The sequence below is a fragment of the Prionailurus viverrinus genome, chromosome B2 (genome assembly GCF_022837055.1).
Source record: "Prionailurus viverrinus isolate Anna chromosome B2, UM_Priviv_1.0, whole genome shotgun sequence".
Classification (NCBI taxonomy): Eukaryota; Metazoa; Chordata; class Mammalia; order Carnivora; family Felidae; genus Prionailurus; species Prionailurus viverrinus.
Genome location: NC_062565.1, coordinates 122,504,334 through 122,529,398, shown reverse-complemented (window position 1 = coordinate 122,529,398; position 25,065 = coordinate 122,504,334). Strand labels below are relative to the sequence as shown.

Sequence of the window (25,065 nt, the reverse complement as noted above, 5' to 3'; positions counted from 1 at the left end):
TGATGTTCTGAGCTGAGAAAAAGACTTTACCAGAGAATATCCTCAGGTAGTAGAATTGCCTGAGTCCCCTTTTGCAGTTTGCCATCATGAATTTAAAGTAAGACAAGTCATTTTATTTGGGTCTTTTTCCTCCAGGAAATGTCAGATGCTGCCTTCACCTTGACGCCCCCTCCAATTCCTACCCAGCTTTATCTTGGTGTTATCAGTCCTGCTCGATGCCAGTTCTGTGGGAAGCTGTGCTGCTCCTCCAAGTCTAGATTTAGTGCTCTCTTGTCTCTTTTACTCTTGTTACAACCCCACCGTAATTATCCACTGACTCCTGTCTCCCTCCAGAATGTAAGCTCCCATTGTCCAGGGATTTTCAGCTGTGTTCTGAACTCTAACCCCAACTCAAATACGCAATAGGTACTAACTGAATAAATATGGTCTATACGGCAAATATCAATCTCCCCAATTTCCACGTCAGCAGCAAGAATATTTACATTAAATGTCAATTAAAAAGAATTCTTGCCTATTTATTACCAAAATACAGTTTCCTTAAAATGTATAGTTCAGTTTCATCTTGCTGCAGTTCCCAAAGTTACTACATATAATTATATATAAGGCAACTTTATTTTTAAAAAGGGATTTGCATTTTATTTTTTTAAGGACTTTATTTTGGGGGCGCCTGGGTGGCTCAGTCAGTTAAGCGTCTGACTTCAGCTCGGGTCATGATCTCACGGCTGAGTTAGAGCCCTGTATTGGGCTCTGTGCTGACAGCTCGGAGCCTGGAGCCTGCTTCATATTCTGTCTCTCCCTCTCTCTCTCTTTGTCCCTCCCCAGCTCATGCTCAGTCTCTCTCTGTCTCTCAAAAATAAATAAACATTAAAAAAATTTGAAAAAATGCCTTTGTTTTTAAGTAATCCATATACCCAACATGGGGCTTGAACTCACAACCCTGAGATCAAGAGTTGCATGCTCTACTGACTGAGCCAGCCAGGTGCCCCTAAAAAGAGCTTTGCATTTAGTTGACTTCCTTTTAACTCTGCTCTCTAAAAAATGGAGAATGAGGGGGAAAAAAATTATAATGGCAAAGGTTAGAGAAAAAAAAAGCAACAAGCAACAAACGTGTATTTTAAGTGCAGTGTAAGAGACCTGCACATCATATTTTATCTATTGGTTTTCTTTTTCAGATTAGAAACGAACAAGTTTGAGGAAAAATATGCCCCCATATTTCCCACAAACATTTGTACAGGAAGGGGAAACACATTTTTAGTGGCATCTCAGAATGGTTAGGAATATTTTGAGAGGATATAACTTAGATTTAAAGTTAGTTTTAATATGAAGACTAGATTTAACACAATCAGAGACATGGGCCTCAGTGGTTTTCCCTTCTCCATTGCTAGGTAATCGACATGTTTTTTTCTCTGATTGATCATAAGTCATTACAGTGACTTACCCAATCATTAGGCACTGCAACATTTTACAAAGATGCAAGAACGCATTTACTCTGTCATGCAATCATCTTCGTAATACCTAACAACATTGAGATGTATCAGCTGGTGCACTAAATATTAACACAAGAAAGTCCTATATAAGTAAAACATACAATGAATAATATGAAGCTTGGGGTGATAAAGTAAAACTTACATAAAGTCACAGAGCTGGTAAAAGGCAGAGTTTGAATTCAATTCAGATCAGTTGGTTGGCCTCTAAGTGTGACAAACAGGGGAAGCCCCTTAAGATGTCTAAGGTCCCTTCCAGTTCTAGCATTTTATAATTTCTAAAGAAACAAAGAAAATTTTCCCTGCACTTCTGGCTCATCTTGAACGATTAATCCCATTATCAGCTGGGAGACAAGTCAGAATTTTCTCAGCATCTCTCCTGTTCTCCAGATGTACACATGGGGACACAAGCTTTACACACAGGAACTCAAAAGAACAACCTTTCCTTTGAGAAGTAAGAAATGTTATTTCCATATATTTTACTGCCTGAATCTCTGCTTTAGAAAGGAAGATGATTAAAAACAAAAAGCCCGGACAAATACATGTCTTAGAGATGCTGATGAAATGGGTGTTATACGAGTGTGAGTATTTGTACATAAAACCTAAATCTGCACTATTTTTTGTTAGTTCAAGTTTTAAGTTTCTAGTTACTAGGTCATGTACTTGTCGGAAAGGTAAATTTTTTTTTTTTAATGTTTATTTATTTTAGAGACAGAGAGGCGGAGCACAAGCAGGGGAAGGGCAGAGAGAGAGAGAGGGAGACGGAACCTGAAACAGGCTCCAGGCTCTGAACTGTCAGCACAGAGCTCGACACAGAGCTCGAACCCACGAATCATGAGATCAGGACCTGAGCCAAGGTTGAACCGACTGAGCTACCCAGGTGCCCCTCAGAATGGTAAATATTTGTTTCAGTTCTGCATAATGCTGAATTCACTCTTGCCATTAATTTAATAGTTACAATATGACCTCTGCATTTAACTCTGTAATCAGCAATGCACATCACCAGTCAGATGAACATTTGACACACTAGATGGCATGCATTACTTAATTACAGAAAGCATATGTAACAACAAATATTTGTATAGCGTGTTACGCAACAAGACTTCATTGTAGGAATGAACTCATCTCACAGGTGAATAAAAGAGTCTCAGAAAGGTCAGTGACCTGTCCAACTTTGAACTGCCAGTAAGGGGCAGAGTAGCACTTGGAACATACTCGGAGAGGTCATGAATATAAAAACACTGTGTTAGGGATGATGTATTACCTCTCGGAAAGACAAAGGGGGCGCCTGGCTGGCTCAGTCAGTTAAGCCTAAGCACCTGATTTCAAGTCAGGTCAGGATTTCATGTTCTTGAGTTCGAGCCCCGCGTCCGGCTTGCTGCTGTCAGTGCAGAGCCCACTTTGGCTCCTCTGTCCCTCGCTCTCTGCCCCTCCCCCGCTTGCATGCCCTTTCTCTCAAAAATATTTATTTTTTTAATTTTTTAAATTAAAAAATGTTTTTTAAATGTTTATTCGTTTTCGAGAAAGAGAGAGCGCGCGCGCGCGTGCGCACGAATGGGGGAGGGGCAGAGAAAGAGAGAAATACAGAATCTGAAGCAGGCTCCCCAGAATCTGAAGCAGCACAGAGCCTGATGCAGGACTTGAACTCATGGACCACAAGATCATGACCTGAGCCGAAGTCGGACGTTCCACTGACTTAGCCACCCAGGCGCCTTCCCAAAAAATAAACATTAAAAAAAAGACAATTGGAGAATACTAAACAGTCTTTTTACTCTTTTTTTTCCTAAATAGTCCTAAAGACTGGTATTGGGATAACAAATCCTTGGCTCTAGAACACCAAGTGCATCGTGCAGGTGAGAATGCAAAGTCTAAGTTGGACAAGAGTGACTAGAGGAGATTGTAAGACGTCCAGGTGAGAGGGCTATTGTAGCACAGGAAAAAGAAGGGTGAGCAGAGAGGGAGGCCAGCAGAGGTTCATCTGTAACACAGGGAGGTGAAACGAATGGGTGACTCGGCTGGAATGCCCTACCCTTGCCCCAGCAGGTCAATGTTCTCGGGCTCTGTCCTCAGAGGCTGACTGACCTTACATCCAAGTGCTCCCTTGCCTTCTAGCTTCTGGTTGGTTCTGTGGACGAGGACCCTTGAGAGAGATGGAAGGGATGGAAGCAAAGTCAAGCACTGCCCTCGGCACTCTCCCTGTGAGGTCTTCAAAGGTCATGACTCTTCTCTGGGGCTCCTGCTTTCCGTGACTGCCCCTCTCCAGGTGACAGTGTCCTTCAGGCCTCTACCCACCCAGGTGCATGCACCAACCCCGTGGTCCTCCTATCCCCACCCACATCTGTGGTATCAGTCCTCATTATCCCAGTGCACATGCTGCTGGAACCCTGACTAGTACATTCTGCAAGATTCCTCCCAGCTGTCACTCTGCACGTGATGATTTTCTAAACTACTGAACTTGGTTTGCTTGTTCTTCTTTCTTGGCTTCTTCACATGAGGTTCAGATGGTGCACAAATTATTAACCTAAGAAAGTGCTTCGGGTTCACTCCTTTTCCTTAAAAGTATAACTATCGTCCACAATCACAAGAGAGAAGCCAGAAGTAAGTAAAATAAGGGCACAGCTTTATTTCTCTACAAGGCAGTAAGTACACTGTCATATCAAAGTTCAGTGCCGGCCATCTTGCACCAAATGTTCTTAAGGCAGCAACTGGCTATAGACCCCAGGCTCTCGACCCCAGCTGCGAACACAGGTTCTGTGCGGCAGTTCTGAGACCTGACACTTGGAAACCATGGGGGACGCTGATCAAACACATAACCCCTGAATTAAAGAACAGTTAGGCTGAACTCAAAACAAAACACAGAACATCAACAACACAGATCTCCCAAAAAAGAAGTAAAGAAGTGCAATGCGAGTTCTTCTAAACCAACAATAACCAAAAATTAAAAAAAAAAACAAAAAACCAAAAAAAAAAACCAAAAAAAAACCAATGACATCAACAAATGCAAAATCTCCCAAACCAGTTTTCCAAGGTATTACAAAAGGAAAAAAAAGTACATATACATATATAAAAAATTAACAAGTCTGACATACTAGTGCATAGTCAATTACCTAACACCAGGTTTCTTTTCTTTCCGTCCAAAGCTCTACTGCCCCTCTGATACTAGCAGCACGTCTACAGGCTAAGACCATAGCAGCAAAACACATTTTTCATTTGGCATTTACAAAATTAAATTACTGAATAAAAATATAATTTTTTATAAAACTATTTCACACAGTAATAATTTTTAAAGCAAGCTGACAACAACAACAACAAAAACTCATAAAATGGCTTAGTACAATAAATGTACCTCCAATGTTATTAACCATAAATGAGCATTTACAATCTTGATTAATAATCCCATGGTATTAAGTCAACATTTATAGTAATGCATTGTGTTTAGTGATTGAGAAAAGTGAAATATTGGAGTACCTTTTTTTTTGTGTAAAAATTTCAAAAACCCCATCACAGGAAAAAAATACTGGTCTGTGGGATCCTCTAAAATACAGATAAATCATTTTATGTTTAAAAAAATCTGCATTAAGATATTAACAACTGACTACAATTCATTACCTAATAATTTAGGTAAGACTGTTATTTATTTATTTATTTATTTATTTATTTATTTAAAAAAATCCTTTTAGTTGGGTGAAATCCCATAAGATTTCATCCACCTAAATGCACTTGGTGCTGCTCTCAACTGTTGTACCACAACAAAAATAGGTTCTTCTCCCATTCATGAAAAGTTTCATGTGAAGGAATGATATATCATCCCAAGTCAACTTTTGAAGTGTTCTGAAAACCATAATGCTTGTCTGGAAACGTCTCACATGACCAGAGTCCGGGTTGAGAAGGCATTCACATATTTACGAGCTTGACCAGAAGCCGTCATCTGATCTTCTGTCTTTCCACAGGATGCGGTCTCCCAGGCACCGCTACAAGGCTAATGGGGGGGAAAGAGGCCAATGGCAAGGTCAGACAGGAAGCCCATACTTGAGCCCACAAAGGAATCCCGATCCCAGCAGAATCAGCGTAGAGAATTCTGACCTCGGGATGGCAAGAGCAGTTACCAGGGAGCCTTTGTCAGATAAAATCTTAACCCTCTGCCCCCCAGCATTCGGACGTGCTATTAAGGGCCAGAAATCATTTATTGCTAAGAGAAAACCCCACTTCAAACGATACCATAAGCTACGGCTGCACACTTCCCACTTTTGTCTCTTGGGTGATTTTACAACGCTGGAGACAGAAAGGAGCATAATTCCCCCAGGTACCTAATGTGTCTCATGAAGCAAACTGGTGAGTGCTTCAGTCCTCTGAGTGAAGAAGCTCCTGGAGGTGCTGGAATCAATTAACACCTACTAAACATGGTATCTATTTTGTAGATACCAATTAAGTATCAATTAATTTAGAAATATCTGTTCACCAGGATAGACACACTGGAAGATACAGATGGAACTAGTATCTAATAGGCAGCCAGTGTTTGGCACTTCACGGTCATGATCTCATTTACACAGCACCACCCCCCTGAGGGGGAGGTACGTTCTGTCTTCAGTCAGGCAGGAAATGGAAACCCAGGGTGGAGATAACCCTCTAAAGCCTCGCTGAGGGTGAGGAGTGGAGAGGCTCTGCACCCAGGTTTGTCTTCTGCACAGCCCTGCCTCTTGCCTTCCCTCCATACTGCTTCCCACTGAAATATGTGCTATTTATGCTCTACGTAGTTCCCAAAAGGATTTAGAATAATTACAATATAAATATAAGATAACAGGGTTTAAACAGTGGGCAAGGCAGGGTCACAGGGAAACGGGGAAAAAATAAATAACATGATGATCTGGGTGAGATTTGTACGTAAAACACTTGTCATGAAGTACAGCGCACCAGCTGGGTGTAAGCCTCAAGCTGGTCTCTGAGCTGTCCAGCCGTCAACGCAGAGGTAAACAGAAACTCAAGCAGATGTAAGATTTGGGGTCCCTAAGCTCAAAACTAAACCAGCGGTTTAGTCAAAGCGCAACTATTCCTGGAATTGACATCTAAGAGCGATTCTTCCATGGGACAAAAGAAGACAGGAAAGGACTCTCTGCTCTCTAGAGTGTCCTTTAGGGGACAGAGTGAACAGGTGTGGAACAGGAGGAGTAGTAATGGGCAGGGTAAGACGTTGGCGGTGCCCCGCCCAGGTGAAGAGAGGTGGCACCACGAGGAATTGCCTGGGAAATGGCAAGAAAAGGCAGATTCATTTATTCATGTTTTAAAGTTTATTTATTTATTTTGAGCAAGCGAGAGAGAGAGCGCCAGCTGGGGAGGGACAGAGAGAGAGAGGGAAAGAGAGAATCCCAAGCAGGCTCCGTGCTGTCAGCGCAGAGCCCGACGTGGGGCTCGATCCCAGGAACCGTGAGATCATGACCTGAGCTCAGATCAAGAGTCGGATGCTTAACTGACTGAGTCACCCAGGCGCCCTGAGAAAAGGCGGATTTATATGGACCAGTGAGAAAGAAGGAGGGTACCTGGGTGGAGAGAGAGCACAAAAGAACCAGGAAGCTGCAATTTGTACGTTGCTTGTGGGAGGGACCGCGAGACAGAAAGAGATATAGTGGGTCAAGTGCAACATTTAGCAAGTGCCACCCATGCTGCCCAGTGTCTCACAGGTTTTATCTCATTTAATTCTTACACAAAATACCTGGGGCACAGGTGGGAGTCAGTGCACCTGTTCTACACACCGGCCAATTTTAAAGGAAGAGAGAATTTAGGCAACATCCTCAAGGACACCCAGCTAAGAAGTGATGAAGCAAGTCCCTACTGAGGGTAAGATGCTGCTTCCATGAGCATCCTCCACAGTGGAAGACAGTGGGGGCGGCTCAGTGGACGTGGGATTGCAGGAAGAAGCATTTAGATGGGCAGGGGGAGTCGAAGTCATCAGACTTTGTAGCAAACAGGAGTAATTCTGAATGAATGTGGTATTTGTCTGGTGATGGGGTTTTCCAGCCCAGTGGCTGGAACAAAGTTGCAGTGACATAAGGCTTACGGTGCCACGATTCTAAATTGTGAGCTTTCAGAGGACGAAAACCGGCTTTCCCAGCTTCTGCCCAGTCTGCCATGCTGTCTCACCACCAAGGCAAAGTTGTCCAAGTTTACATATGTTTGCTCTGAAGGCCCAGAGGTTCAACACACAACTTGAAATACTACATAGCAAGATGGATTATTATAATATTTTCCTGGAGCTGTGTATCACAAAGATGACAGGTGTTTTTTTTGGAGCAGACTTCTGCCACTGGGTCACATTTAATCTTTTCCTAGACAAAATCACCAGGGTCTTTGAAATAGTTCTGAATAAATGATGTTTCTCTAGGTTCAAGCAAGTGGACTAAAGGTACATATTTCTCTAGTGTATATCTGCCCATACAGAGTTCATATTTCAGTTGAGTTGGCTGCCTACGTGTTTTTGCTAAATTTTTGGTGCAGCACTGAAACACCCAATTGACACATGACACCCAATTAAAAAAAGGAAAAAGATGATGCTACCGTTTCAATTACTGAGCTTGCATCTGGAGTCCCTGTAGCACTGTGACATATCACTACTCAAGAGTGAACAGGTAAATATGGCAGATGTCTACATGAAGTACTGTGCAGTGCTCAGAACCGATGATGCACACAGAACAAAGTGCATGGATCTAAAAAAACAGGTGAGTAAAGGGGCACCTGGGTGTCTCAGTCGGTTGAGCATCCAACTCTTGATTTCAGCTCGGGTCATGATCCCAGGGTTGTGAGATCAAGCTCTGTGTTGGGCCCCGTACTGAGCGTGGAGCCTGCTTGGGATTCTCTCTCTCCCTCTGCCCCTACCCCCCACCTCAAGTAAAAAAATAAATTAAAAAACAAGTAAAGAAACAGCAGAAGGAAGTATCCTCGTATACTAATATCTTATATGCAAATCCAAATTACATAAAGATACATACAAAACCCAAAAATACATATTTTGAGAGAACACATGCGAATGAATGGGGTGGAAAGGAGAATGTAAGTTGAGGTTGGAGAAAAAAATGAGAAGAAAGGACAAACGTTTCTATTTTCCTCTGGTTAAGAATTCTTCTACTTTAGTGGTGCTTCAATTAATGCAAACTTAATTTTCGAAATGCGTAAATCAAGTATCTTAAAATACTATGTGAAAACAATCTCGTGTGAATACAATACCATGTCTCTTGGTAAAAGTCAAATTCTGATCCTTGGCCATACAGTACTTAAGTTAATGCAGGATTTCCAGAATCTGTTCAGGAGAACCGAATACTGAGTATTATCAGTTTCATATATTCTCAACTTGAAATTTGACCGTGTTCTTACTGGATGGCCCACATGGCCCACCACTTTATTCATGTTTGCCTCTTTCTCCAGGGCCAGATATTCAACACAAGATCAGTATTTTTTTTTAAATCATACATTTTTAATTAGTCTTTTGAGGAAACTTTTCAAACAGTCAACTTTTCCTCAGCCAAGAATGGATTTTTCCAAGAAACACATTGAATTCCAGAAAATGGACCATCCCAGGGGCATATGAGCCTTGGAGCTCAGAGTCTCAGGAGGGCAAGCCCCTTGGAAGACCTGAACCTCCCAGCGTGGACAAATGCCAGGACCCAGTAGTCATTGTGTGCCAGCTCCTTTTCTGCACTCTGTGAGTACTCCTTGCAACAATGAAGAAAAATCCAGTCAGAACAGACACAGACCTATAGGGTGAGAGTTGAGGCAGAGCAGAAGGTCAAGGACTCAGGTATGAAAAGAAGTGTTCAGGTCCAACAGCTGAAATGACAGCGGCCTCCTCTTTTGCTCTTTCCTTCTCTCTCTTTACCTTGAAACCCTGGGGCCATTGGCCAACTTTTCAAGCAGACAGAATAGTTTTGACAAAGGGGGATTAAATGTCTCTGTGCTAGAGGAATATTTTTTAATACTGTCATCTGTTATCTTTGTGCCTCTCTATTCCTTCCTAAATTTTAGTTTCATTTACACTAAAGAACTGATAAGAATTAAGGATTTCTGTCCATGAATTCTTATGTGAATGCAGACCTGTCACTCTACCCTAATTCATTTCAACATTAATAATCCTAGGGAACATTCTCCTTCTCTCACCTGACAGTCACCTTGTTTATCCTGTAATGTGCCTTTAATTGCTCCCGGGCAGAAGTGAACTGCAAACAGACTGTCAAAGCTTTAAAGGGGATATCCTGCTAGGGCACTTTAAACAAATACTGGGATCCTTTGTGGAAAACAGAAGAAATAAAATGAGTCAAGACCATGTCCACAGGTGGTGTTCTGTCAGAATTAGATTATCTTCACATTTTCATTTGGAATATAGTTTTTTTTTTTATCATGCTGAACAACTGCTGTTATTATTATATTATATTGCAGCTTCACACAATAGCTGCTCATGTCAAAAACCTTGGCAAGGTATGCGTTTTACAATTTGCAGACCTAATAAAAAATTTGCATAAGTCATAAAAAATGATTTTGTAAAACCAAAGCAACTCGTGAGATGGCATTGGATTTTTCTTTTGGTCTGTTTTTAAATAATAAACAGATACGAATGGTGCCCTAAAGAATAAGGATAAAAATTATCTGATTATTCTATTTAACTCACCTGAAGAAAATGCTTACTCTGGACTAAAATTCTAAAAGTCAGAATTCATTCCCCAAAGAGCATCCTCTAAAGAGGTATCAATTATAAGAGATAATGCAAAAATCTTGAAAGCTGCTGTATCTTAAAAGTCAGAGATAAACCTGAGAAGAAATGTAAGGCAAGGTCTATGGCTACCCAACTTTTCTCATGCACGACTGCTTCCCTATGTCTGCACAAAACAGTGGAATGCCCCCAATTTCGGGATTTTCAACTTGTCATAGAAAAGAGCCTTAAAAACTAGAGAATTAAAGGTCCAGACGGTGATTGGAGGTTACCCTATCCACCAGCGCCTCTACCTCCCACCCAAGCCTAAGTTAACTATTGCTAATGTGGACAGACTTTTCCCCAGTCCGGAGTTTGTCTTAGATGTCTCCGAGGGTCTCTTCATCTCACATGTTTACAGACTTTACACACAGCTTATGTCGCATAACCTAGGGTGTCACAATTTTTGAAGAAAATAGTTCCTTAGTGATACATTAGTTCAGACTATTAAGATTAAGACGAGTGTCAAATTTCTCTAAAGCAATTCTATCTTTGCTGTCCCATGGAAGAGTCAGTATCATAGTGTTTTCCAAGGCGAACCAAACAAAAAATCTACATCTTGTAATGTCTGGGGCAGGGCACTCTGAATTTGACCTTGATATATTTTCTTCCCTTATTCGGCCTTTCCTATTACGACCCAAAAGCTGTACACAGCAAACTTGCTTAATTTATAACATATATTGAAAGCAGGTCGCTGAAATACTACCAACGGCTACGTGAATTCTTGCTGGGGGAGGTGGAAAAAAGTGGCCCAAAGGGAGAACCAAATGAGTCCAGGGGTATCCAGGAAAGCAGGTCAACAACAGCACACTACATTAAGAAATGCCCAGAAAGACAGATGTCACATGTAGACAGATGGTTTCCATGTCTGTTGACATGCCAACACAAGTAGCAGAAAAATAGAGAAAACCAATCAACCAGATGTTTCATCTCCATCAGAGATCTGACTACCTTTATTTCAGGCATCAGTTGAGTCAGCTATCCCTTCGGGTGACCCACTGACACACTTCTGTGAGAGTGGAACAAGGAATGAGAAAGAACGTGCTAGAGGAAATAGCACACCACAGGGCAAGAAGACTTGGCCAAAGATGAGGCCTCCTTTCTGAGAGACTGCGCACAGCTTTTGCCTAATAATAGATACCACCAATGTACATGGACAACTGTGCTGCCATTATGAAACCAATATTATATCCATTTCCGCTTCCTACCAGCCTTGTATGATGAGAGGAGGACATACTATACTACAGTCCTCAATTTATAGATGAGAACATGTTGTCCTGAAGAGGTTAATGAATTAAGATCATGCAATCTGAAAATGGTGGACTCTAGAGTAGAACCCAGATTTCTCTTGCCTGCGTGTTAGTTTATTGTGCTCTTCAGCAATGCTGATCATACCAAAAGGGTTTGCCCTATTTAAAAAAATTTTTTCATTAACAATTCACATAAAGATAGGAGCAATCAAAACCACATGGAATTGAAAAAGTGAGTTTCGTTTGCTTGCAATCATATTTTAAGATTCTTTGATGTTGTGCAAATGTGTTTAAACAATAATAGCTTAAGAAATTCACTTAAATTAAACTCACTGTTTTACAAAAGTAAGGCCATGACAAGCCAAGCCAGGAAATTAAAATTTAAGGCTGTCATTCTGTGGTTACAAAAAAGAGGAAAGTGAGTGAGTAAAGAGAGCATATGAATACATCTTTTACACTTGGGTCTTAAATAGGAATAAAAGGAAATTATAATTTAAGAGAAAAATACAGAAGTTCAGTAGGCTTATAACTTAAGTACAGTTTCGAATCTGCCAATGGAAATGTCTACCTCAAGAAATGTTTATTAGCATAATGTATTTATTTCAAAATGGAAAGCAAATGGAAAGCATGCTGAAGAAAATAGGCAGTGCTTTTTTCCTTGCAGAGGAGGGAGCTTTGTGTGGGTGTGTGTGGATGTGTGCGTCTGCCTCAGGCTCTCTCAGGGTAACTTCAGAATCGTGTTCCACCATGAATCTCTTTCCTGTCCCAGACTGCAAGTTTTCTAAGCTGGATGTTACTTCCCTACACTTGATAATCTGATAATTTTCTAGACTCCATCCTCTACCCCTACACAACATAGGAAAAATGGTACAATGGCCCAATGTGAAAATCTCAACATATTTTGAGCTACATGAAAGACACAAATATCAAAAATGTCTCAGAACATTTTTATTATAAGAATCCCTGTTTACTGTTACAATTTAAAATTAAAGCACCTTTGAAACAAGAAGAAGACATCCAACAATTATAAGATTGTGCAGCTGCTACAAATTCCTTTTGGAAAGAGATTAGCATAAATCATTTTAAAAACAAATAGAACATTATTTGTGCATAATGGCTAATATAGCCTCTATGTAAGCCTTATAATTTAACTGTAACTCAGAGTTCTGAGTTACTAAAATTCATTATTTCTCAAAGAAAACCCACATAACACATGGATGTATTTAGCACCCTGATTTTGGTCTCTATGTACCGTTTCCCACAGAAAGGATCAGAACTCTTTGGGGAAATGGTTAATTCCAGGAAAAGAGGAAGGAAATGTGCCTATTAAGTAAAAACAGAATAAATTAAATAAAACTGAAAATTCTGGCTATCACATTGGACAGGAGCATACTGGGCATTTAAATCACTGCAGAAGTTCTACTGGACAGCATTGGTCTGAGATTAAAAGAGATTTAAGAGACAAAAAGCAATGTGAATGGGGCGCCTGGGTGGGGTCAGTTATTAAGTGTCCAAGTCTTGATTTTGGCTCAGGTCATGATCTCACGGTTTGTAAGACTGAGCTGACAGCATGCAGTCTGCTTGGGATTCTCTCTTCCTCTCTCTTTCTGCCCTCTCTCCCCCCAGAATAAATAGACATTTTTAAAAAATGCAATATGTGAAATTGTTTCAATCTGACCAGATAATAAAAGGATTCTTTTTTGAATTAATGGGGAAACTTAAATACAGACTGAGAATTAGAATATTAAAGAATTATTATAAATAACAATGTGTGATGACAGTTATATATGAAAACAACTTTATTTTTGGAGATGCATTTGGAAGTACATATGTGAATAAATGTCATACTGTCTGGAATTTTAACATGCCTCATAAAAATAGATGAAGTAAATATGGCAAAATGTAAATAATTGTTAAATCTAAATCACAGAACATTTTCTATACTTCTATGTATGTTTGAAATTTGTCAAAATAAAATGCCAATTCATAGCTTCTTGCATTTGTAGTTTTAAAATATTAAATGTAATTTACACATATTTATGTATAAGCATGTGCATTTCTACGTACATCAGAAGCTAGAATTGTGCAGCTCCAGTATATTGGCCTCAAAAATAGTAATTGCTCTGTCTAAAGCGTGATTGTCATAATTAAGCCAGGGATGATTAACACTGAAATGACAGAACACAGAATTACTAGTCTTCAATAAACTGTTCTTATACCTAAGTTATTTAGACTATTGGATGGATAGACAATCCAACTGCCCTATACAAGTGGCAGGTATTTTATATTTTAGAAGTATCAAAATTTGGGGGCACCTGGGTGGCTCAGTCAGTTAAGTGTTCAGCTCCTGATTTCAGCTCAGGTCATAATCTCATAGTTCATGAGTGTGAGCCCCAGGTTGGGCTCTGTGCTGACAGCGCAGAGCCTGCTTGGGATTTTCTCTCTCTCTTTCTCTCTCTCTCTCTCTCTGCCCCTCCCCTACTCTCTAAATAAATAAATAAATAAATAAATAAACATTTAAAAAAAGAAGTATCAAAATTTAAAAATATTTTATGAATTATATTTAGTTGTTTTAATTAAAAGCACTATGATAAAAATATCTAGAATGGCTAAAATCCCATTCAACATTTAAGTACGAAGTACAAAAGTGATACGTTACTTAAGTACTCTTAAGTCGAATAGCCAGATCATGTAAGAAATGCATCTGTTCAATAATACTGTTCGTGAGAGTATGAGAAATTTCATGAGAAATGAGAAATCTGCCTGATTAGGCCAAATTGAATTACCAATGGAAATATATGATAAAGCAAAACTTCTAAACAAAATTAACACATCACATAAACACCTATGTAAATATTGTTGAATCAGGATTATATGAAATATAAACAGCATCTGTTTAAATATTTAGATTCACTTGATCAATTTTCCAATATTTATCACAGAATTTAAAACATTTTAGAAATCACATACTTCTATGACCTAAGAAGCTAGATCTCCATGACATAAAACAATGGAAATATGTGGTGTGTGTATACTATTAACTCATTTAATGAGGATTTCTTAAAATGAATTAGTTATCTATTGTAGCAGATTAGTAAGATATATTTAAGCAGTGTAAATCAATAAGCCCTATAGTACAGACAGAAGCACTGACTCTAAAATTAATTTTTGGATCTCAATTACTCCATTTAATGGAATTGACGAGTATTGCCTTCACAGCATGATGTATGTGAATGGCTTAATCCCAATATACAGATATTAGAATCTGTAGAGTACCAAATATGACTCCTTTATATGGTAGAAAATACAGATTAATAAAACAGGGCTACTACTTAATTTTGAGTTTCAAAGATAACTACTATTTCCATTAAGTAATATATAAATATGCTGAGAATAAAGTTCCATACTGATCATTTTTATGAAATACAATAGCACTAAAAACCTTAAGATAAAAAATTAGACAACTTACATAGGTTGAATCCCAAACTAGGTTATAAAATATATGTAAGGTTTACTCTAGCTTACTGTACTAACAGCAATAATCAAATTCTGTGTTCTGGAAACCAAGGGCCAAGTTTTTAGGAAAGGAAGAAGGAAAGAAAAACAAAGAAAGCATGGCCTTTTTGGAGCCAGGATCAATGCAAGGTAAAATTTTGAAGGAGCTGACCCTTGCCCTGACATGCTTCCAATCTGCTTTCTGTGTCTCCCTTCGGCCTTGGTGGAATTCGTTCTCTTCCTCCTGTCCCAATTCTTGGTGATACTCTGAGTCTTTCCACAGGTGGCCTACCCAACCCTGACTAACTCAAGAACACTCCAGAATCCCCCACCCCAGGCACTGGCTTTCCCTCTTCTGTGTCCTCCACTCCAGTCAACCATCACCTCTCACCAAAGTAGCTGGACCAGAGAGAAGCAACAGGAAAGCAACCTCATTGAATTAAGAAACAAGATGTGCCTGCCTATAGCCCTTCCAGCTACATTTGCATTAGTTAAAAACTATAATGCCAGATATCAAAAATACTTAAAATGGGGAAGTTTTAAGATTCTCACAATTTGCAGAGAGAAAGCCTACCACAATGATGGGGAAGCCCTTAAAAGAGAAAAGAAAAAGAAAAAAAAAGAAAAGAAAAGAGAGCAAGTTCTCAAAGCAAGCCAACCTAGTTCAGTGCCTTTAACTCTTAGTACAAACAGCACTTTCCCCTTCAGACTCCAGGTTCTCTTTATGCTCCAGGGTTTATGAAGTTTCTCTGGGTGTAGCTCAAAGGGGTGGTGGGGGAGGTGAGCTCTGCAGGTGGCTGGATATCGGGCTATTTAATGTTGGGAACCGCTTTAAATAATTTAGGGGAGTAAATTTGCATTCTTATTTACATTTGGCTCAGGATTAATCTGGAATTTGCTGTATTTCATCAACACACACGTACTTCAGAGTTACAAGGGAAATCTCTTTTGATATTAAAACCCAGCAGCAGATGGTCAACTGCAGATTAGCCACACAACATTGGCAGCTGACTTTCTTATTCTGATAGTCAAATACATTGTAATTCTTTTCCAACCAGCTAATTTCAAACTTCATTCAAAATTCGAACAGTGCCTGAGTTTTGATGGCTTACTAATTGAGTGTAAAAAATAAAAAGTTGGAAATAAAAAGAAAACTATACCAATAAACTTTGTATAAACTATTTAAGAGAGAAGAGAGAAATATTGACAGACATGTAACCCATGATCTTGCCCTCAGTCACAGTAAGAAATGTGTCACTTCATCATGCTTTGGAAACCTGCTCTAATAAAATGTTCTAGTATGTCTCAGATGAGTGGCAACAGCAAATTTTAGGAGATTTTTAGACATCAAGAGTTGTTTAAAAGCTATATCTATATCTGTATCTAAAGTCTTAAAAAAAAAAACCCTCAAGATGACAGTGTTTCAGTGAATGGCTTTTAAGACACCAATGTTGGAATAGTAATTACCTGCAAGGGACTCGCCAGGGACCTGTTTTTAGGTACTGTAAATGCTTTGAGAACATTGTCTTCGTCTTCTGATACTGGCGTCATTAAAACGGAACTTGTAAGAATATTCTAAAGGGAAAGAACAATTTGAAATTTAAATGAGAGTGGAGAATATGAGAGCCGACACATTCTGACACCATAGACAGGAGATTATTATGAAGTGATACGTATGAGCAGGAACAAAGGCAGGGATCTGCCAGAAATTCTCTTCTCACCGAGCTCCGAGAAGGCCTTAGCTAGTACTCACCCTAATCCCATTGTGGCAAACACCACTACAACAAAAAGCTTTGGGTCCTAATATAGTTCTAGGTGGGAGATGGGCACTCAGAAAATACCTACTAAAGGAATCGGTAAATCCATACTTTTGAAAATGAAAGATCTACTAAGCTCTAGTTAGAGAGCTATTTATTTTATACATTGGTATGGAAATATTTTAGAGTTATCAATTAATGGCAGTATAGTATGATGGTTAAAAGTGTGGAGTTTAGGGGTGCCTGGGTGGCTCAGTCGGTTAAGCGTCTGACTCTTGGTTTCAGGTCGGGTCACAATCTCACAGTTTGTGAGTTTTACCCCTGCATTCGGCTCCTCCCTGGCAGTGCGCGGCCTACATTGGATCCTCTCTCCCTCTCTCTCTTCCCCTCCCCCACTCATGCACCTGCTCTCTCTATTTCAAAGCATAAATAATTAAATAATTTTTTTTAAACTATGCAATTTAGAACTAGACTTTCTGAGTTCTAACTCTGAACCATCACTTATTAGCTATGTAGTCTTAAGTAAGTGACTAAGCCTTCCCGTGCCTGTTTCCCAGTTGGTATAACAGTAATGATAATGTTACCAACCTTGCAGGGCTGTTGTGGGGCTTAAATGAAGTAATGCATCTAAAGCGTTTAGAAGTGTACCTACCACTTAGTATATTCTGAATAAATATCATCAATTGTTATTAGCTCTGATTCTCCATGAAGGACAGCCGTGCATTATTTAAAAATTTTTAAAAAGTTTAACGCTTAAAAAAAAATTACTTAGTGGTAACTAAGTGCTAAAAAGAAAGGAGCTCTCAAGCCACGACAAGACATGGAGGAAACTGCGTATTACTAAATGAAAGAAGCCAATGTGAAAAGGCTCCACACTGTTTGATTTTAACTATATGAAGTCTTGGAAAAGGCAAGACTATAGAGATAGTAAAAAGATCAGTGGCTTCCAGGGGTTGGCGAGGGAGTGGGGGAGTGATGGAGGGATGAATACGTGGACCACAGAGAAATTTTAGGACAGTGAAGCTACTCTGTACGAAACCATAATGGTGGATACATGGCATAAATTTGTCCGAACCCACAGAATGTACAGCACCAACAGCAAACCCTAATATAAACTATGAACTTTGGGAGACAAAGGGTCAGCAGTGCTGGTTCATCAAGTGTAACAAACGTACCACTCTAGCGGAGAATGTTGATAATGGAGAAGGTTATGCACGTGTGGGGACAGGGGTATGTGGAAAATCTCTATCTTCTGCTCAACTTTGCCATGAACCCAAAACTGCTCTAAAAAATAAAGTTTATCTTAAAAAATGGTGGCAACCAAAGTAATGCAATAATAGGAACAATAAAGGGCATCTACTATAGATGCTGACGGGCATTATGTTAGATGCTGCACAAAACCAAACAGGAGACTATGTAACAAGGAGAAAATACTACATTTGGGAGACAGATAAACAAAGGAGAAGAAAATGCAAAGATTAACATTCTGTTTTCACGGAAATACATATTTTCATGCCACGGATTTTTTTAAGTGGCAAAGACTCTCAAATCATAAGAAAATAAATAATGAAAACAATCTGCGATGAAAAAGAATTTCCAACACAGAAACAAAATTTCCACATTCAACATTAATGATCATGAGGAATCATAAGGAAATAAACATGTAATGGAGAATGTTCAGAAATATGATGCATTAAATAGTGCTAAAACCACAGTAGCCTCACATGCCACATGGAGAATTCTGCGAGGCACCAACATCTCATAACGTGGGCGTGTACTTACTGGCACATCCACCACAGGCGATGCCTGTGTGAACAGCTGAGTGTTCAGACTCTCCCCTTCCCAGTGGTTGGAGCAGAAGAAGTTTCCTGCTTTATCCGTTGGAGATTCCACCTGAAAGCAAACAGGAAGTGCTTTGTTGTTTCTAGAACTAGAACTTCCCATGGAACATTGGCACTCGTTGGTAAATTTCTGTAAGATGAGCAATATCTGAGGATCTAATGTGTAACATGGGAACTGTCATGGCTAATATTGTACCGTAGAACTGAAATTTGCTAAGAGAGCAGAAGTTAAAGATAAACATGTGAGGTGATGGATATGTCCATTGACTCAGGGATCCTTCCACAATGTATACATATATCAAATCATCATGTTGTATACTTTAAATGTCTTACAATTTTGTCAATTATATCTCAATAAAGCTAAAAAAAAAGAGTAAATTTCTGGCCAGTCTCTTAAATATTAATCCTAATATGAAAATAAATTCAAGAGGCACGGTATCTACCTGCTGGAAATGCTTCTTGCCACCAAGCTAAGACTTGGATCCCTGCAAGTTACAGCGTTTTTCTTTTATGCTGGAAGTTAGATACTATTGTTTTAATATAAATTTCAATTCTCCATGACATCTGAAAATTAAAAGTCGGTGTATTATTTATCTATCCATCTGTGTATCAGTGATAAAACAGTACGGTAAAAAGCTGCTTCCCTCTCTCTCCTCTATCCTCTCTAACATGTTTTCTGCTCACACATGAAGTAGACAGAAGTGGCTTGGCTTCCCAAATGAAAGGTTGCGTGCCCACAGTCTAGCAGTACCTCTTAGCCGCATCTTGCAGGCAAACCTTGTATGAAAAGCAGTGCTGCTACCCAGTACTGATGCCAGACGTATAAAGGAACGTTCCGTGCCCACAAGGAACAGAGGGAGCAGGATTCACATCTTGTTCCTTCTTGATCCCAAGGATCTCATGTTTACCTCTTGTTTGATCTTCTTCAGTAAAGGTGGCCCGTTTTCTTGAAACTCAGCCACAATTCCAGATTCATCAGATTCCTGCTTGATCACATCCTGTAGGTCTTCTACTAGATGAGATGGTGTCTGAGGCTGCAAGGAAGAGCGGGTATGTTTGCATCAGAGGCAAATTTCTGTCTGTAATTAATACACCAGCTAACCTCAAGCACTTGGCCAAAACTTACTAGCATCTTCAGAGGACCATATTTAATTTCTTGAGCTGCAAGTGCATGTTTGAACGGTGTAGGAGTTCTTGGAGAGCTTTCTAGGATTGACCTTTTGATAGCTGGAGTTCTAAAACTTTAAAGGGAAAACAAGGGTTGGTTCAATATGAAAGAACATAAGCCCTTTTACATCATTCTACCTGTTAAATATAATATTTTTACACTGAATAAGCCCTATAATTGATATGCAATTGGATATGTGAATTAATCATACGTGTACTGTTAACAAAAAGATAACATATACATCACATATTTCCAAATATTTAAAAGTATTATATTCCCAAGACTAAGAGCATTAAAATATTCTTCATCTTTCTTTAGTGGTTCTGAAGATACACAGAGTGCCTCTAGGTCTTTCTAATAGTCATAAACATGGTAAAGGTTTGATGTCATTTACAAATAAATTTTATCTATTCATTAAAATAGGCTCATCACAGAAGACATAGAAAACCACCTTTTAAAAAGTACTTATTGTAACAGGAAATAGTAAGACTGAATTTTTTTATTGATGTTCTCTGCCATTTCTTTGAATTGGTTAAGCCTTTTATTGAATATGTGGGAGGCATCACTCCTTGGCTTCTGATCATATAATATCCCTGGGGATTTTAGAAGCAGTCCTACCGACAGATAAATTTCAAAAAGGAAACATAAGATTAAAAAAATATGAACTAAGTACAGAACCATACCACTGTTATTCTGAATTTTGTAATCAGAGAGCAAAGGAGGTTGAAAATCTTGTCTTCGGTGAAGAAAGAAAAGCCTTACTGAGCAAACAGAAAAACTGAACAGAAAAATTATAAGGACTACCTCTGTATGTATAGAACATTTTGAAGTGAGCTACAAAAAGTAATCTAGTTTATCCTCTGACTCGCCACCTCTAGGTAGTTGTAACATGTGCAAGACAGATATACTCAATGTGGGAATATACATGATTATGTACATTACAGGTAGATCAGTAAAATTATGTACATGCAAATGGATCAGACATTGGGGACTGTATTCCATTAATTAAATATAGGTAAATAAGGGGAAATAATTTTATTCTTGAACCAAGGACTTACATAGTATTTTCCTTTTGAGTTTTCACAGTCTGGTCTCTATGAAATGGTGTTGTAACAGTCAATTTGTGACCATTGAGAGGGGTAGAAGTTAAAGAAGGCATTTCCAAGTCTAAGTTTTCATGGTTACCAGAAGTGTTTAAGAACTAAATATGGGAAGAAAGGGAAAAAAATTACTTAGATTAAACAGTGATTCTTTATTCAGCCCAACTTAAAAACCACACCATGAAAACTAGCAAGTATGTTTTACTGACCCACTATGTAAAATAATAAAGATGTTAACAAGCACATAGCATTGGACAGGGTATTGTTTTATTTCATTTGAGCACCCGAGGTTCAGAATGAAATTTCCAAGAAATAAAATCTAGGGTCATTGCTGAAAAACTTGCAAAATCCTAAGAAAAAATTTTCAATAAGTGCCACTTGCCATTAAAGAGAATGAGATGCACTCTTTATTAAGATTATAAGCATTAAGGTGATTTTTTGGAAAGTAATTCTTGTTTTTCTTTCATGCTATTTTTTCTCTTTAATGATCCATGAATTATGATAGAAGATTTGCATTATGTGGAAAATTCTTGGATAGTAAGCTGTGTTTCTCAGAACACCATCATTCTGGGAAAATAGCAGGTGTTCCTCAAAAAGTTCCAAGATACAATAAATTTGGGATACATCATATATCATAATCTCCTCCTGAAATTCATAATGCACACCAATTCATTAAAAATTCTGAGAGGTCCTGTAGTAAAGAGACCAATTTTAACTCTGACTTAGTGTTTCCCAAACTTATATATTTCAATTTTTTCTGGACCATCTATTAAAGTCTTGTAGAACTAATATTCTTCAGAACACAATTTGGGAGATACAAGCAAAAAACAAGATAATTATTTTGGTGGGTGCTTCATTTGTTCATATTTAGAGCTCTCCTTAAAATAAATTCAACAGACATAATTCGAAAAATGTTTGAAAGTGCCAAATTAACTATTAACTTCAATTATTCTCATAATTAAGGAATACAAGTCTCTGATAAGAATTATAATTTCCATGCCTTAAAAAAAATTCTATGAAAGGATATTTATGGCAAATACTGGGTTGATAACAAATTATGGCACAACTCAAAAAGCCAATGTGGAGAAATTAAAATTAAAACGGAAGTTGCTTTCCTTAAGCATTTGTTCCTTATGCTTTTCCAAAACTTTTCCACATAAGGATGGATTGGAACCTTTAAAGTTTCGGGTTGCGACTCAAACAAATGCTCTCCAAATATAGTTTGGTTCCCTCCTCCCCTGGGTCAGTGAATCACAAAGTAATAAGTGAACAAATAGGAAGAAAATCTACTAAAGTTTTTAAGGAGAGGGAAGGGAGGGGAGAAAAGGAAGGGACCGAAATGTTAAACTCTAGTGTTGAAGGAAATAAAAACACATCCCATGCAGCTAACCATGTTTCAAACCACCAAAAGAAAGAGCGAGAATTATGACAAAATGATCAGTCAGCCTACAGACAGCTCAAACTTTGGGAAGCAGTATGACTTAGCAACAGCTAGATTCAACGATGGAACGAGATCAGTGAGGGCAACAGTAATTAGTCATTTGTTCCAAAGGATTAGTTTCTAGATTATGAAGGCTTGAGTATCTGTTGAAAATTAGTAATAGCTGTGTAGAAATCATGCTCTACCTGTGAAGGGGAGAAGGGTAGGCTTTTGACAGGGGAACGCTTGGGAGTTGAGCTGCTGACGCCAGCAAATAGGAAGGAGCTAGAGCCTCCAGTGGCTAAGGGGCTTGCCTGGCCGCGTTTTTTTCGAAGGATGACCAGTGGAACTGTGCCGTGCCTCGAAGGAGGTAAGGGCTTGAGCGGGTCAAGTGAACCCTCACTCAACTTGAGAGCGTTCACCCTTGTGCTAGGCTCTCCTGCAGGTCTATTCAGACTGCCCTCTCTTTGCTGAAGCTTTAGGGCTCTGCCTGCATGATGTTGGCTAGGTGAAAACTCTGCTTCTTCAAAGAATTCAAAACTGCTGAGATCACACCATGATGAAGAATCCTGAAACAATGTGGGAGGCACAGAACTCTGAGACGGTGTGTGCATGATATGTGCCATCACCTGAAACACAGCACTGAGAAAGAACACCGAATGCAGAGAAAACACCTGGCCCTCTTGAGAAATAGCGTCAGGATTAACAACCGTTCCAGCACACCGCACGGCAGGTCTACCATGCGGCCTCCAGGCTGGTCCTACGTGTGTGCTGCGGGGACCTCCAGGTATTCTCTCATTTGCATGCAATCCGAAGCAAAGAGAAAACCTCTTCTAGATGGCACATTTTGGCAACGTTCATCCCGTTTGATGGATATGCAGGTAAGTGCTTTTTAACCAACTGGGCAACAAAGGAAATGAACTGAACATTAGCTTTTTAGGTGCTAACCTCCCGTTTGTTTCACTAAAGACGGTTTATCTCAGTGAACCAGTTGGGGCTGGTAATCAATCATCAATGTTTTGTGAAGAGAGCCATGTACCAGCAATGAACTCGCTACCACTCAAATACACGAACAACTGCTTAAAGGTCTAAGTAAACATAATTCTTAATGTGCGATCCAAAAGCAAAGCACAATTCTAGGGGCGCCTGGGTGGCTCATTCGGTTAAGCATCCGACTTGGTTTTGGCTCAGGTCATGATCTCATGGTTCGTGAGTTCAAGCCCTGCATCGGGTTCTGTGCTGACAGCATGGAGTCTGCTTGGGACTCTCTCTCTTCCTCTCTCTCTCTGCCCCTCCCCTGTTCTCTCTCTCTCTCAAAATAAACAAATCAACTTCAAAAAATTAGAAAACAAAACTTAAAAACAAAAGCAAAGCACAATTCTAAAGAAACACAAAAAAGTAACAAAGTAAATATGTTAAAAATAACTCAAACAGTACTCCATAACCCGAGATCTACTTATAGGTCATCAACTTTACTATTTTAAAAAGTATGCATTTTGAAGGAAATAAGTGAAAAGCCACCTTTTATCTGCATAACCTATGAAATCAGATCTTTGAAAAAACAGACACAAAGGCTAAAATCATACTTTTACATTCATACATGCTAATAATATGTTATTTGCCATAGAAAATGGTAATAATTTCAGAACTGGGTTTCCTAATTCACCATCAAAAACATTCACTTGCCTTAACAATTCTACTTACAGAATCTATAAATTGAAGTGTTTCTGCAAATTCTAAGAGGTTCTTAACATTATCCAGAATGGTGCCTTGGTGGACGATCATGCACCTTGCTGGAGAGGCACTTTCTTCAGGTAGGGAGCCAGGATCCACAGGCAGAGAGGGAGTGGAGTGGTGTTCTTCCAAACAGGAAACAGGTGCACTGTCTCCATGAGGTCTGGTGTGGTCAGCGATGGTGGTGCTGTGCCACCCGGGGTAGCTGCATGTGTGGTTCTGCGTCTAAGGAGGGGGGGGGGGGCGGTGGGGGAATAAAGAAAGAGTAGGGAGAAGAAAGGGAGAAGGAACTTAGCAATGAAGTTGCACAAGGTATCAGATGCTGTTGGAGGAAAGATAAAAGTAGTTGCATCATCCAAAACTTGCGCCTATGAAACAGTCGTCAAGATGTTTCCTTTTATCGATGCAAGACCCTGCTTTTTAATAGTGGCATAGTCTGTCACCTATATGAACACCCTCACTGTCATCATTTTGCTAAAACTGCCAACAGAGAGACTGTGTCCTCAAGTGCCACTCTCCCATGGTCCATCTTAAAAGTCTACTTTAACATCATCTCCAAAAGGACCACGCATGGTTGCTGTGAACTAAGAATTGTCCTGTTCTCATTCTAACCTACAAAAAGGTCAGAGGACTCGAGAGTTAGAGTTGCTTTTCTCTGCATATGTTCTCATTGCTTCTATCCCTTTTTAATGTTACGGATTGCACTGATGCAGTGAAGGGCTGTCAAATCAACGTGGTTAGGAAAGCAGAAGGGCAAATTAACAGAAGTCTCCTTTCGGCATGACCATGCAACAAGAGAAATTGCAAAACATGAACTAGAGTTAAAAAGTGGTCGAACTAACATATGCACATAATCATCTTACGATTTAACCCCAAAGACATGTATTCCTAAGAATACCCACTGGGTATCACATCTCTTTTATTCTCTTTGTTGCTGAACTAAATCTGTCACAAAGTACACGCTGATTTCTCAGTTTGCGGCCAATCACCAAACAGGTGTCAAAATTCAGTAATGGTCCACACGGCTTTCATGCATGCAAACAGAAGAGAGCAGCCGTGTTATTGACAGAGAGAGGATGTGTATC

At 39.3% G+C, this 25,065-nt stretch overlaps 1 protein-coding gene across 5 annotated transcripts in view; it reads right to left on the bottom strand.

The window, feature by feature from the left end:
* Positions 1-1,123: 1,123 nt before the first annotated feature.
* Positions 1,124-25,065, bottom strand: part of MYB (MYB proto-oncogene, transcription factor) — a 37,290-nt gene continuing 13,348 nt past the window's right edge. The window contains exons 9-17 of one of the 5 annotated variants that reach the window (XR_007152411.1): positions 23,951-24,205; positions 22,453-22,815; positions 20,785-20,927; positions 19,685-19,799; positions 19,467-19,592; positions 18,500-18,610; positions 16,428-16,535; positions 4,475-5,463; positions 1,124-1,134 (exon numbers count right to left, since the gene is read on the bottom strand). Coding sequence is in view for 4 of the 5 variants with exons in the window: in XM_047860063.1 (XP_047716019.1) it covers positions 9,071-9,226; positions 16,428-16,535; positions 18,500-18,610; positions 19,467-19,592; positions 19,685-19,799; positions 20,785-20,927; positions 22,453-22,815; positions 23,951-24,205 (1,377 nt within the window). In the remaining variant the exon portion in view is untranslated. Of the gene's footprint in view, positions 1,135-4,101; positions 5,464-8,365; positions 9,227-16,427; positions 16,536-18,499; positions 18,611-19,466; positions 19,593-19,684; positions 19,800-20,784; positions 20,928-22,452; positions 22,816-23,950; positions 24,206-25,065 lie in introns of those variants that run through there. The other 4 variants (XM_047860064.1, XM_047860063.1, XM_047860066.1 and 1 more) reach the window with 4 other exon arrangements.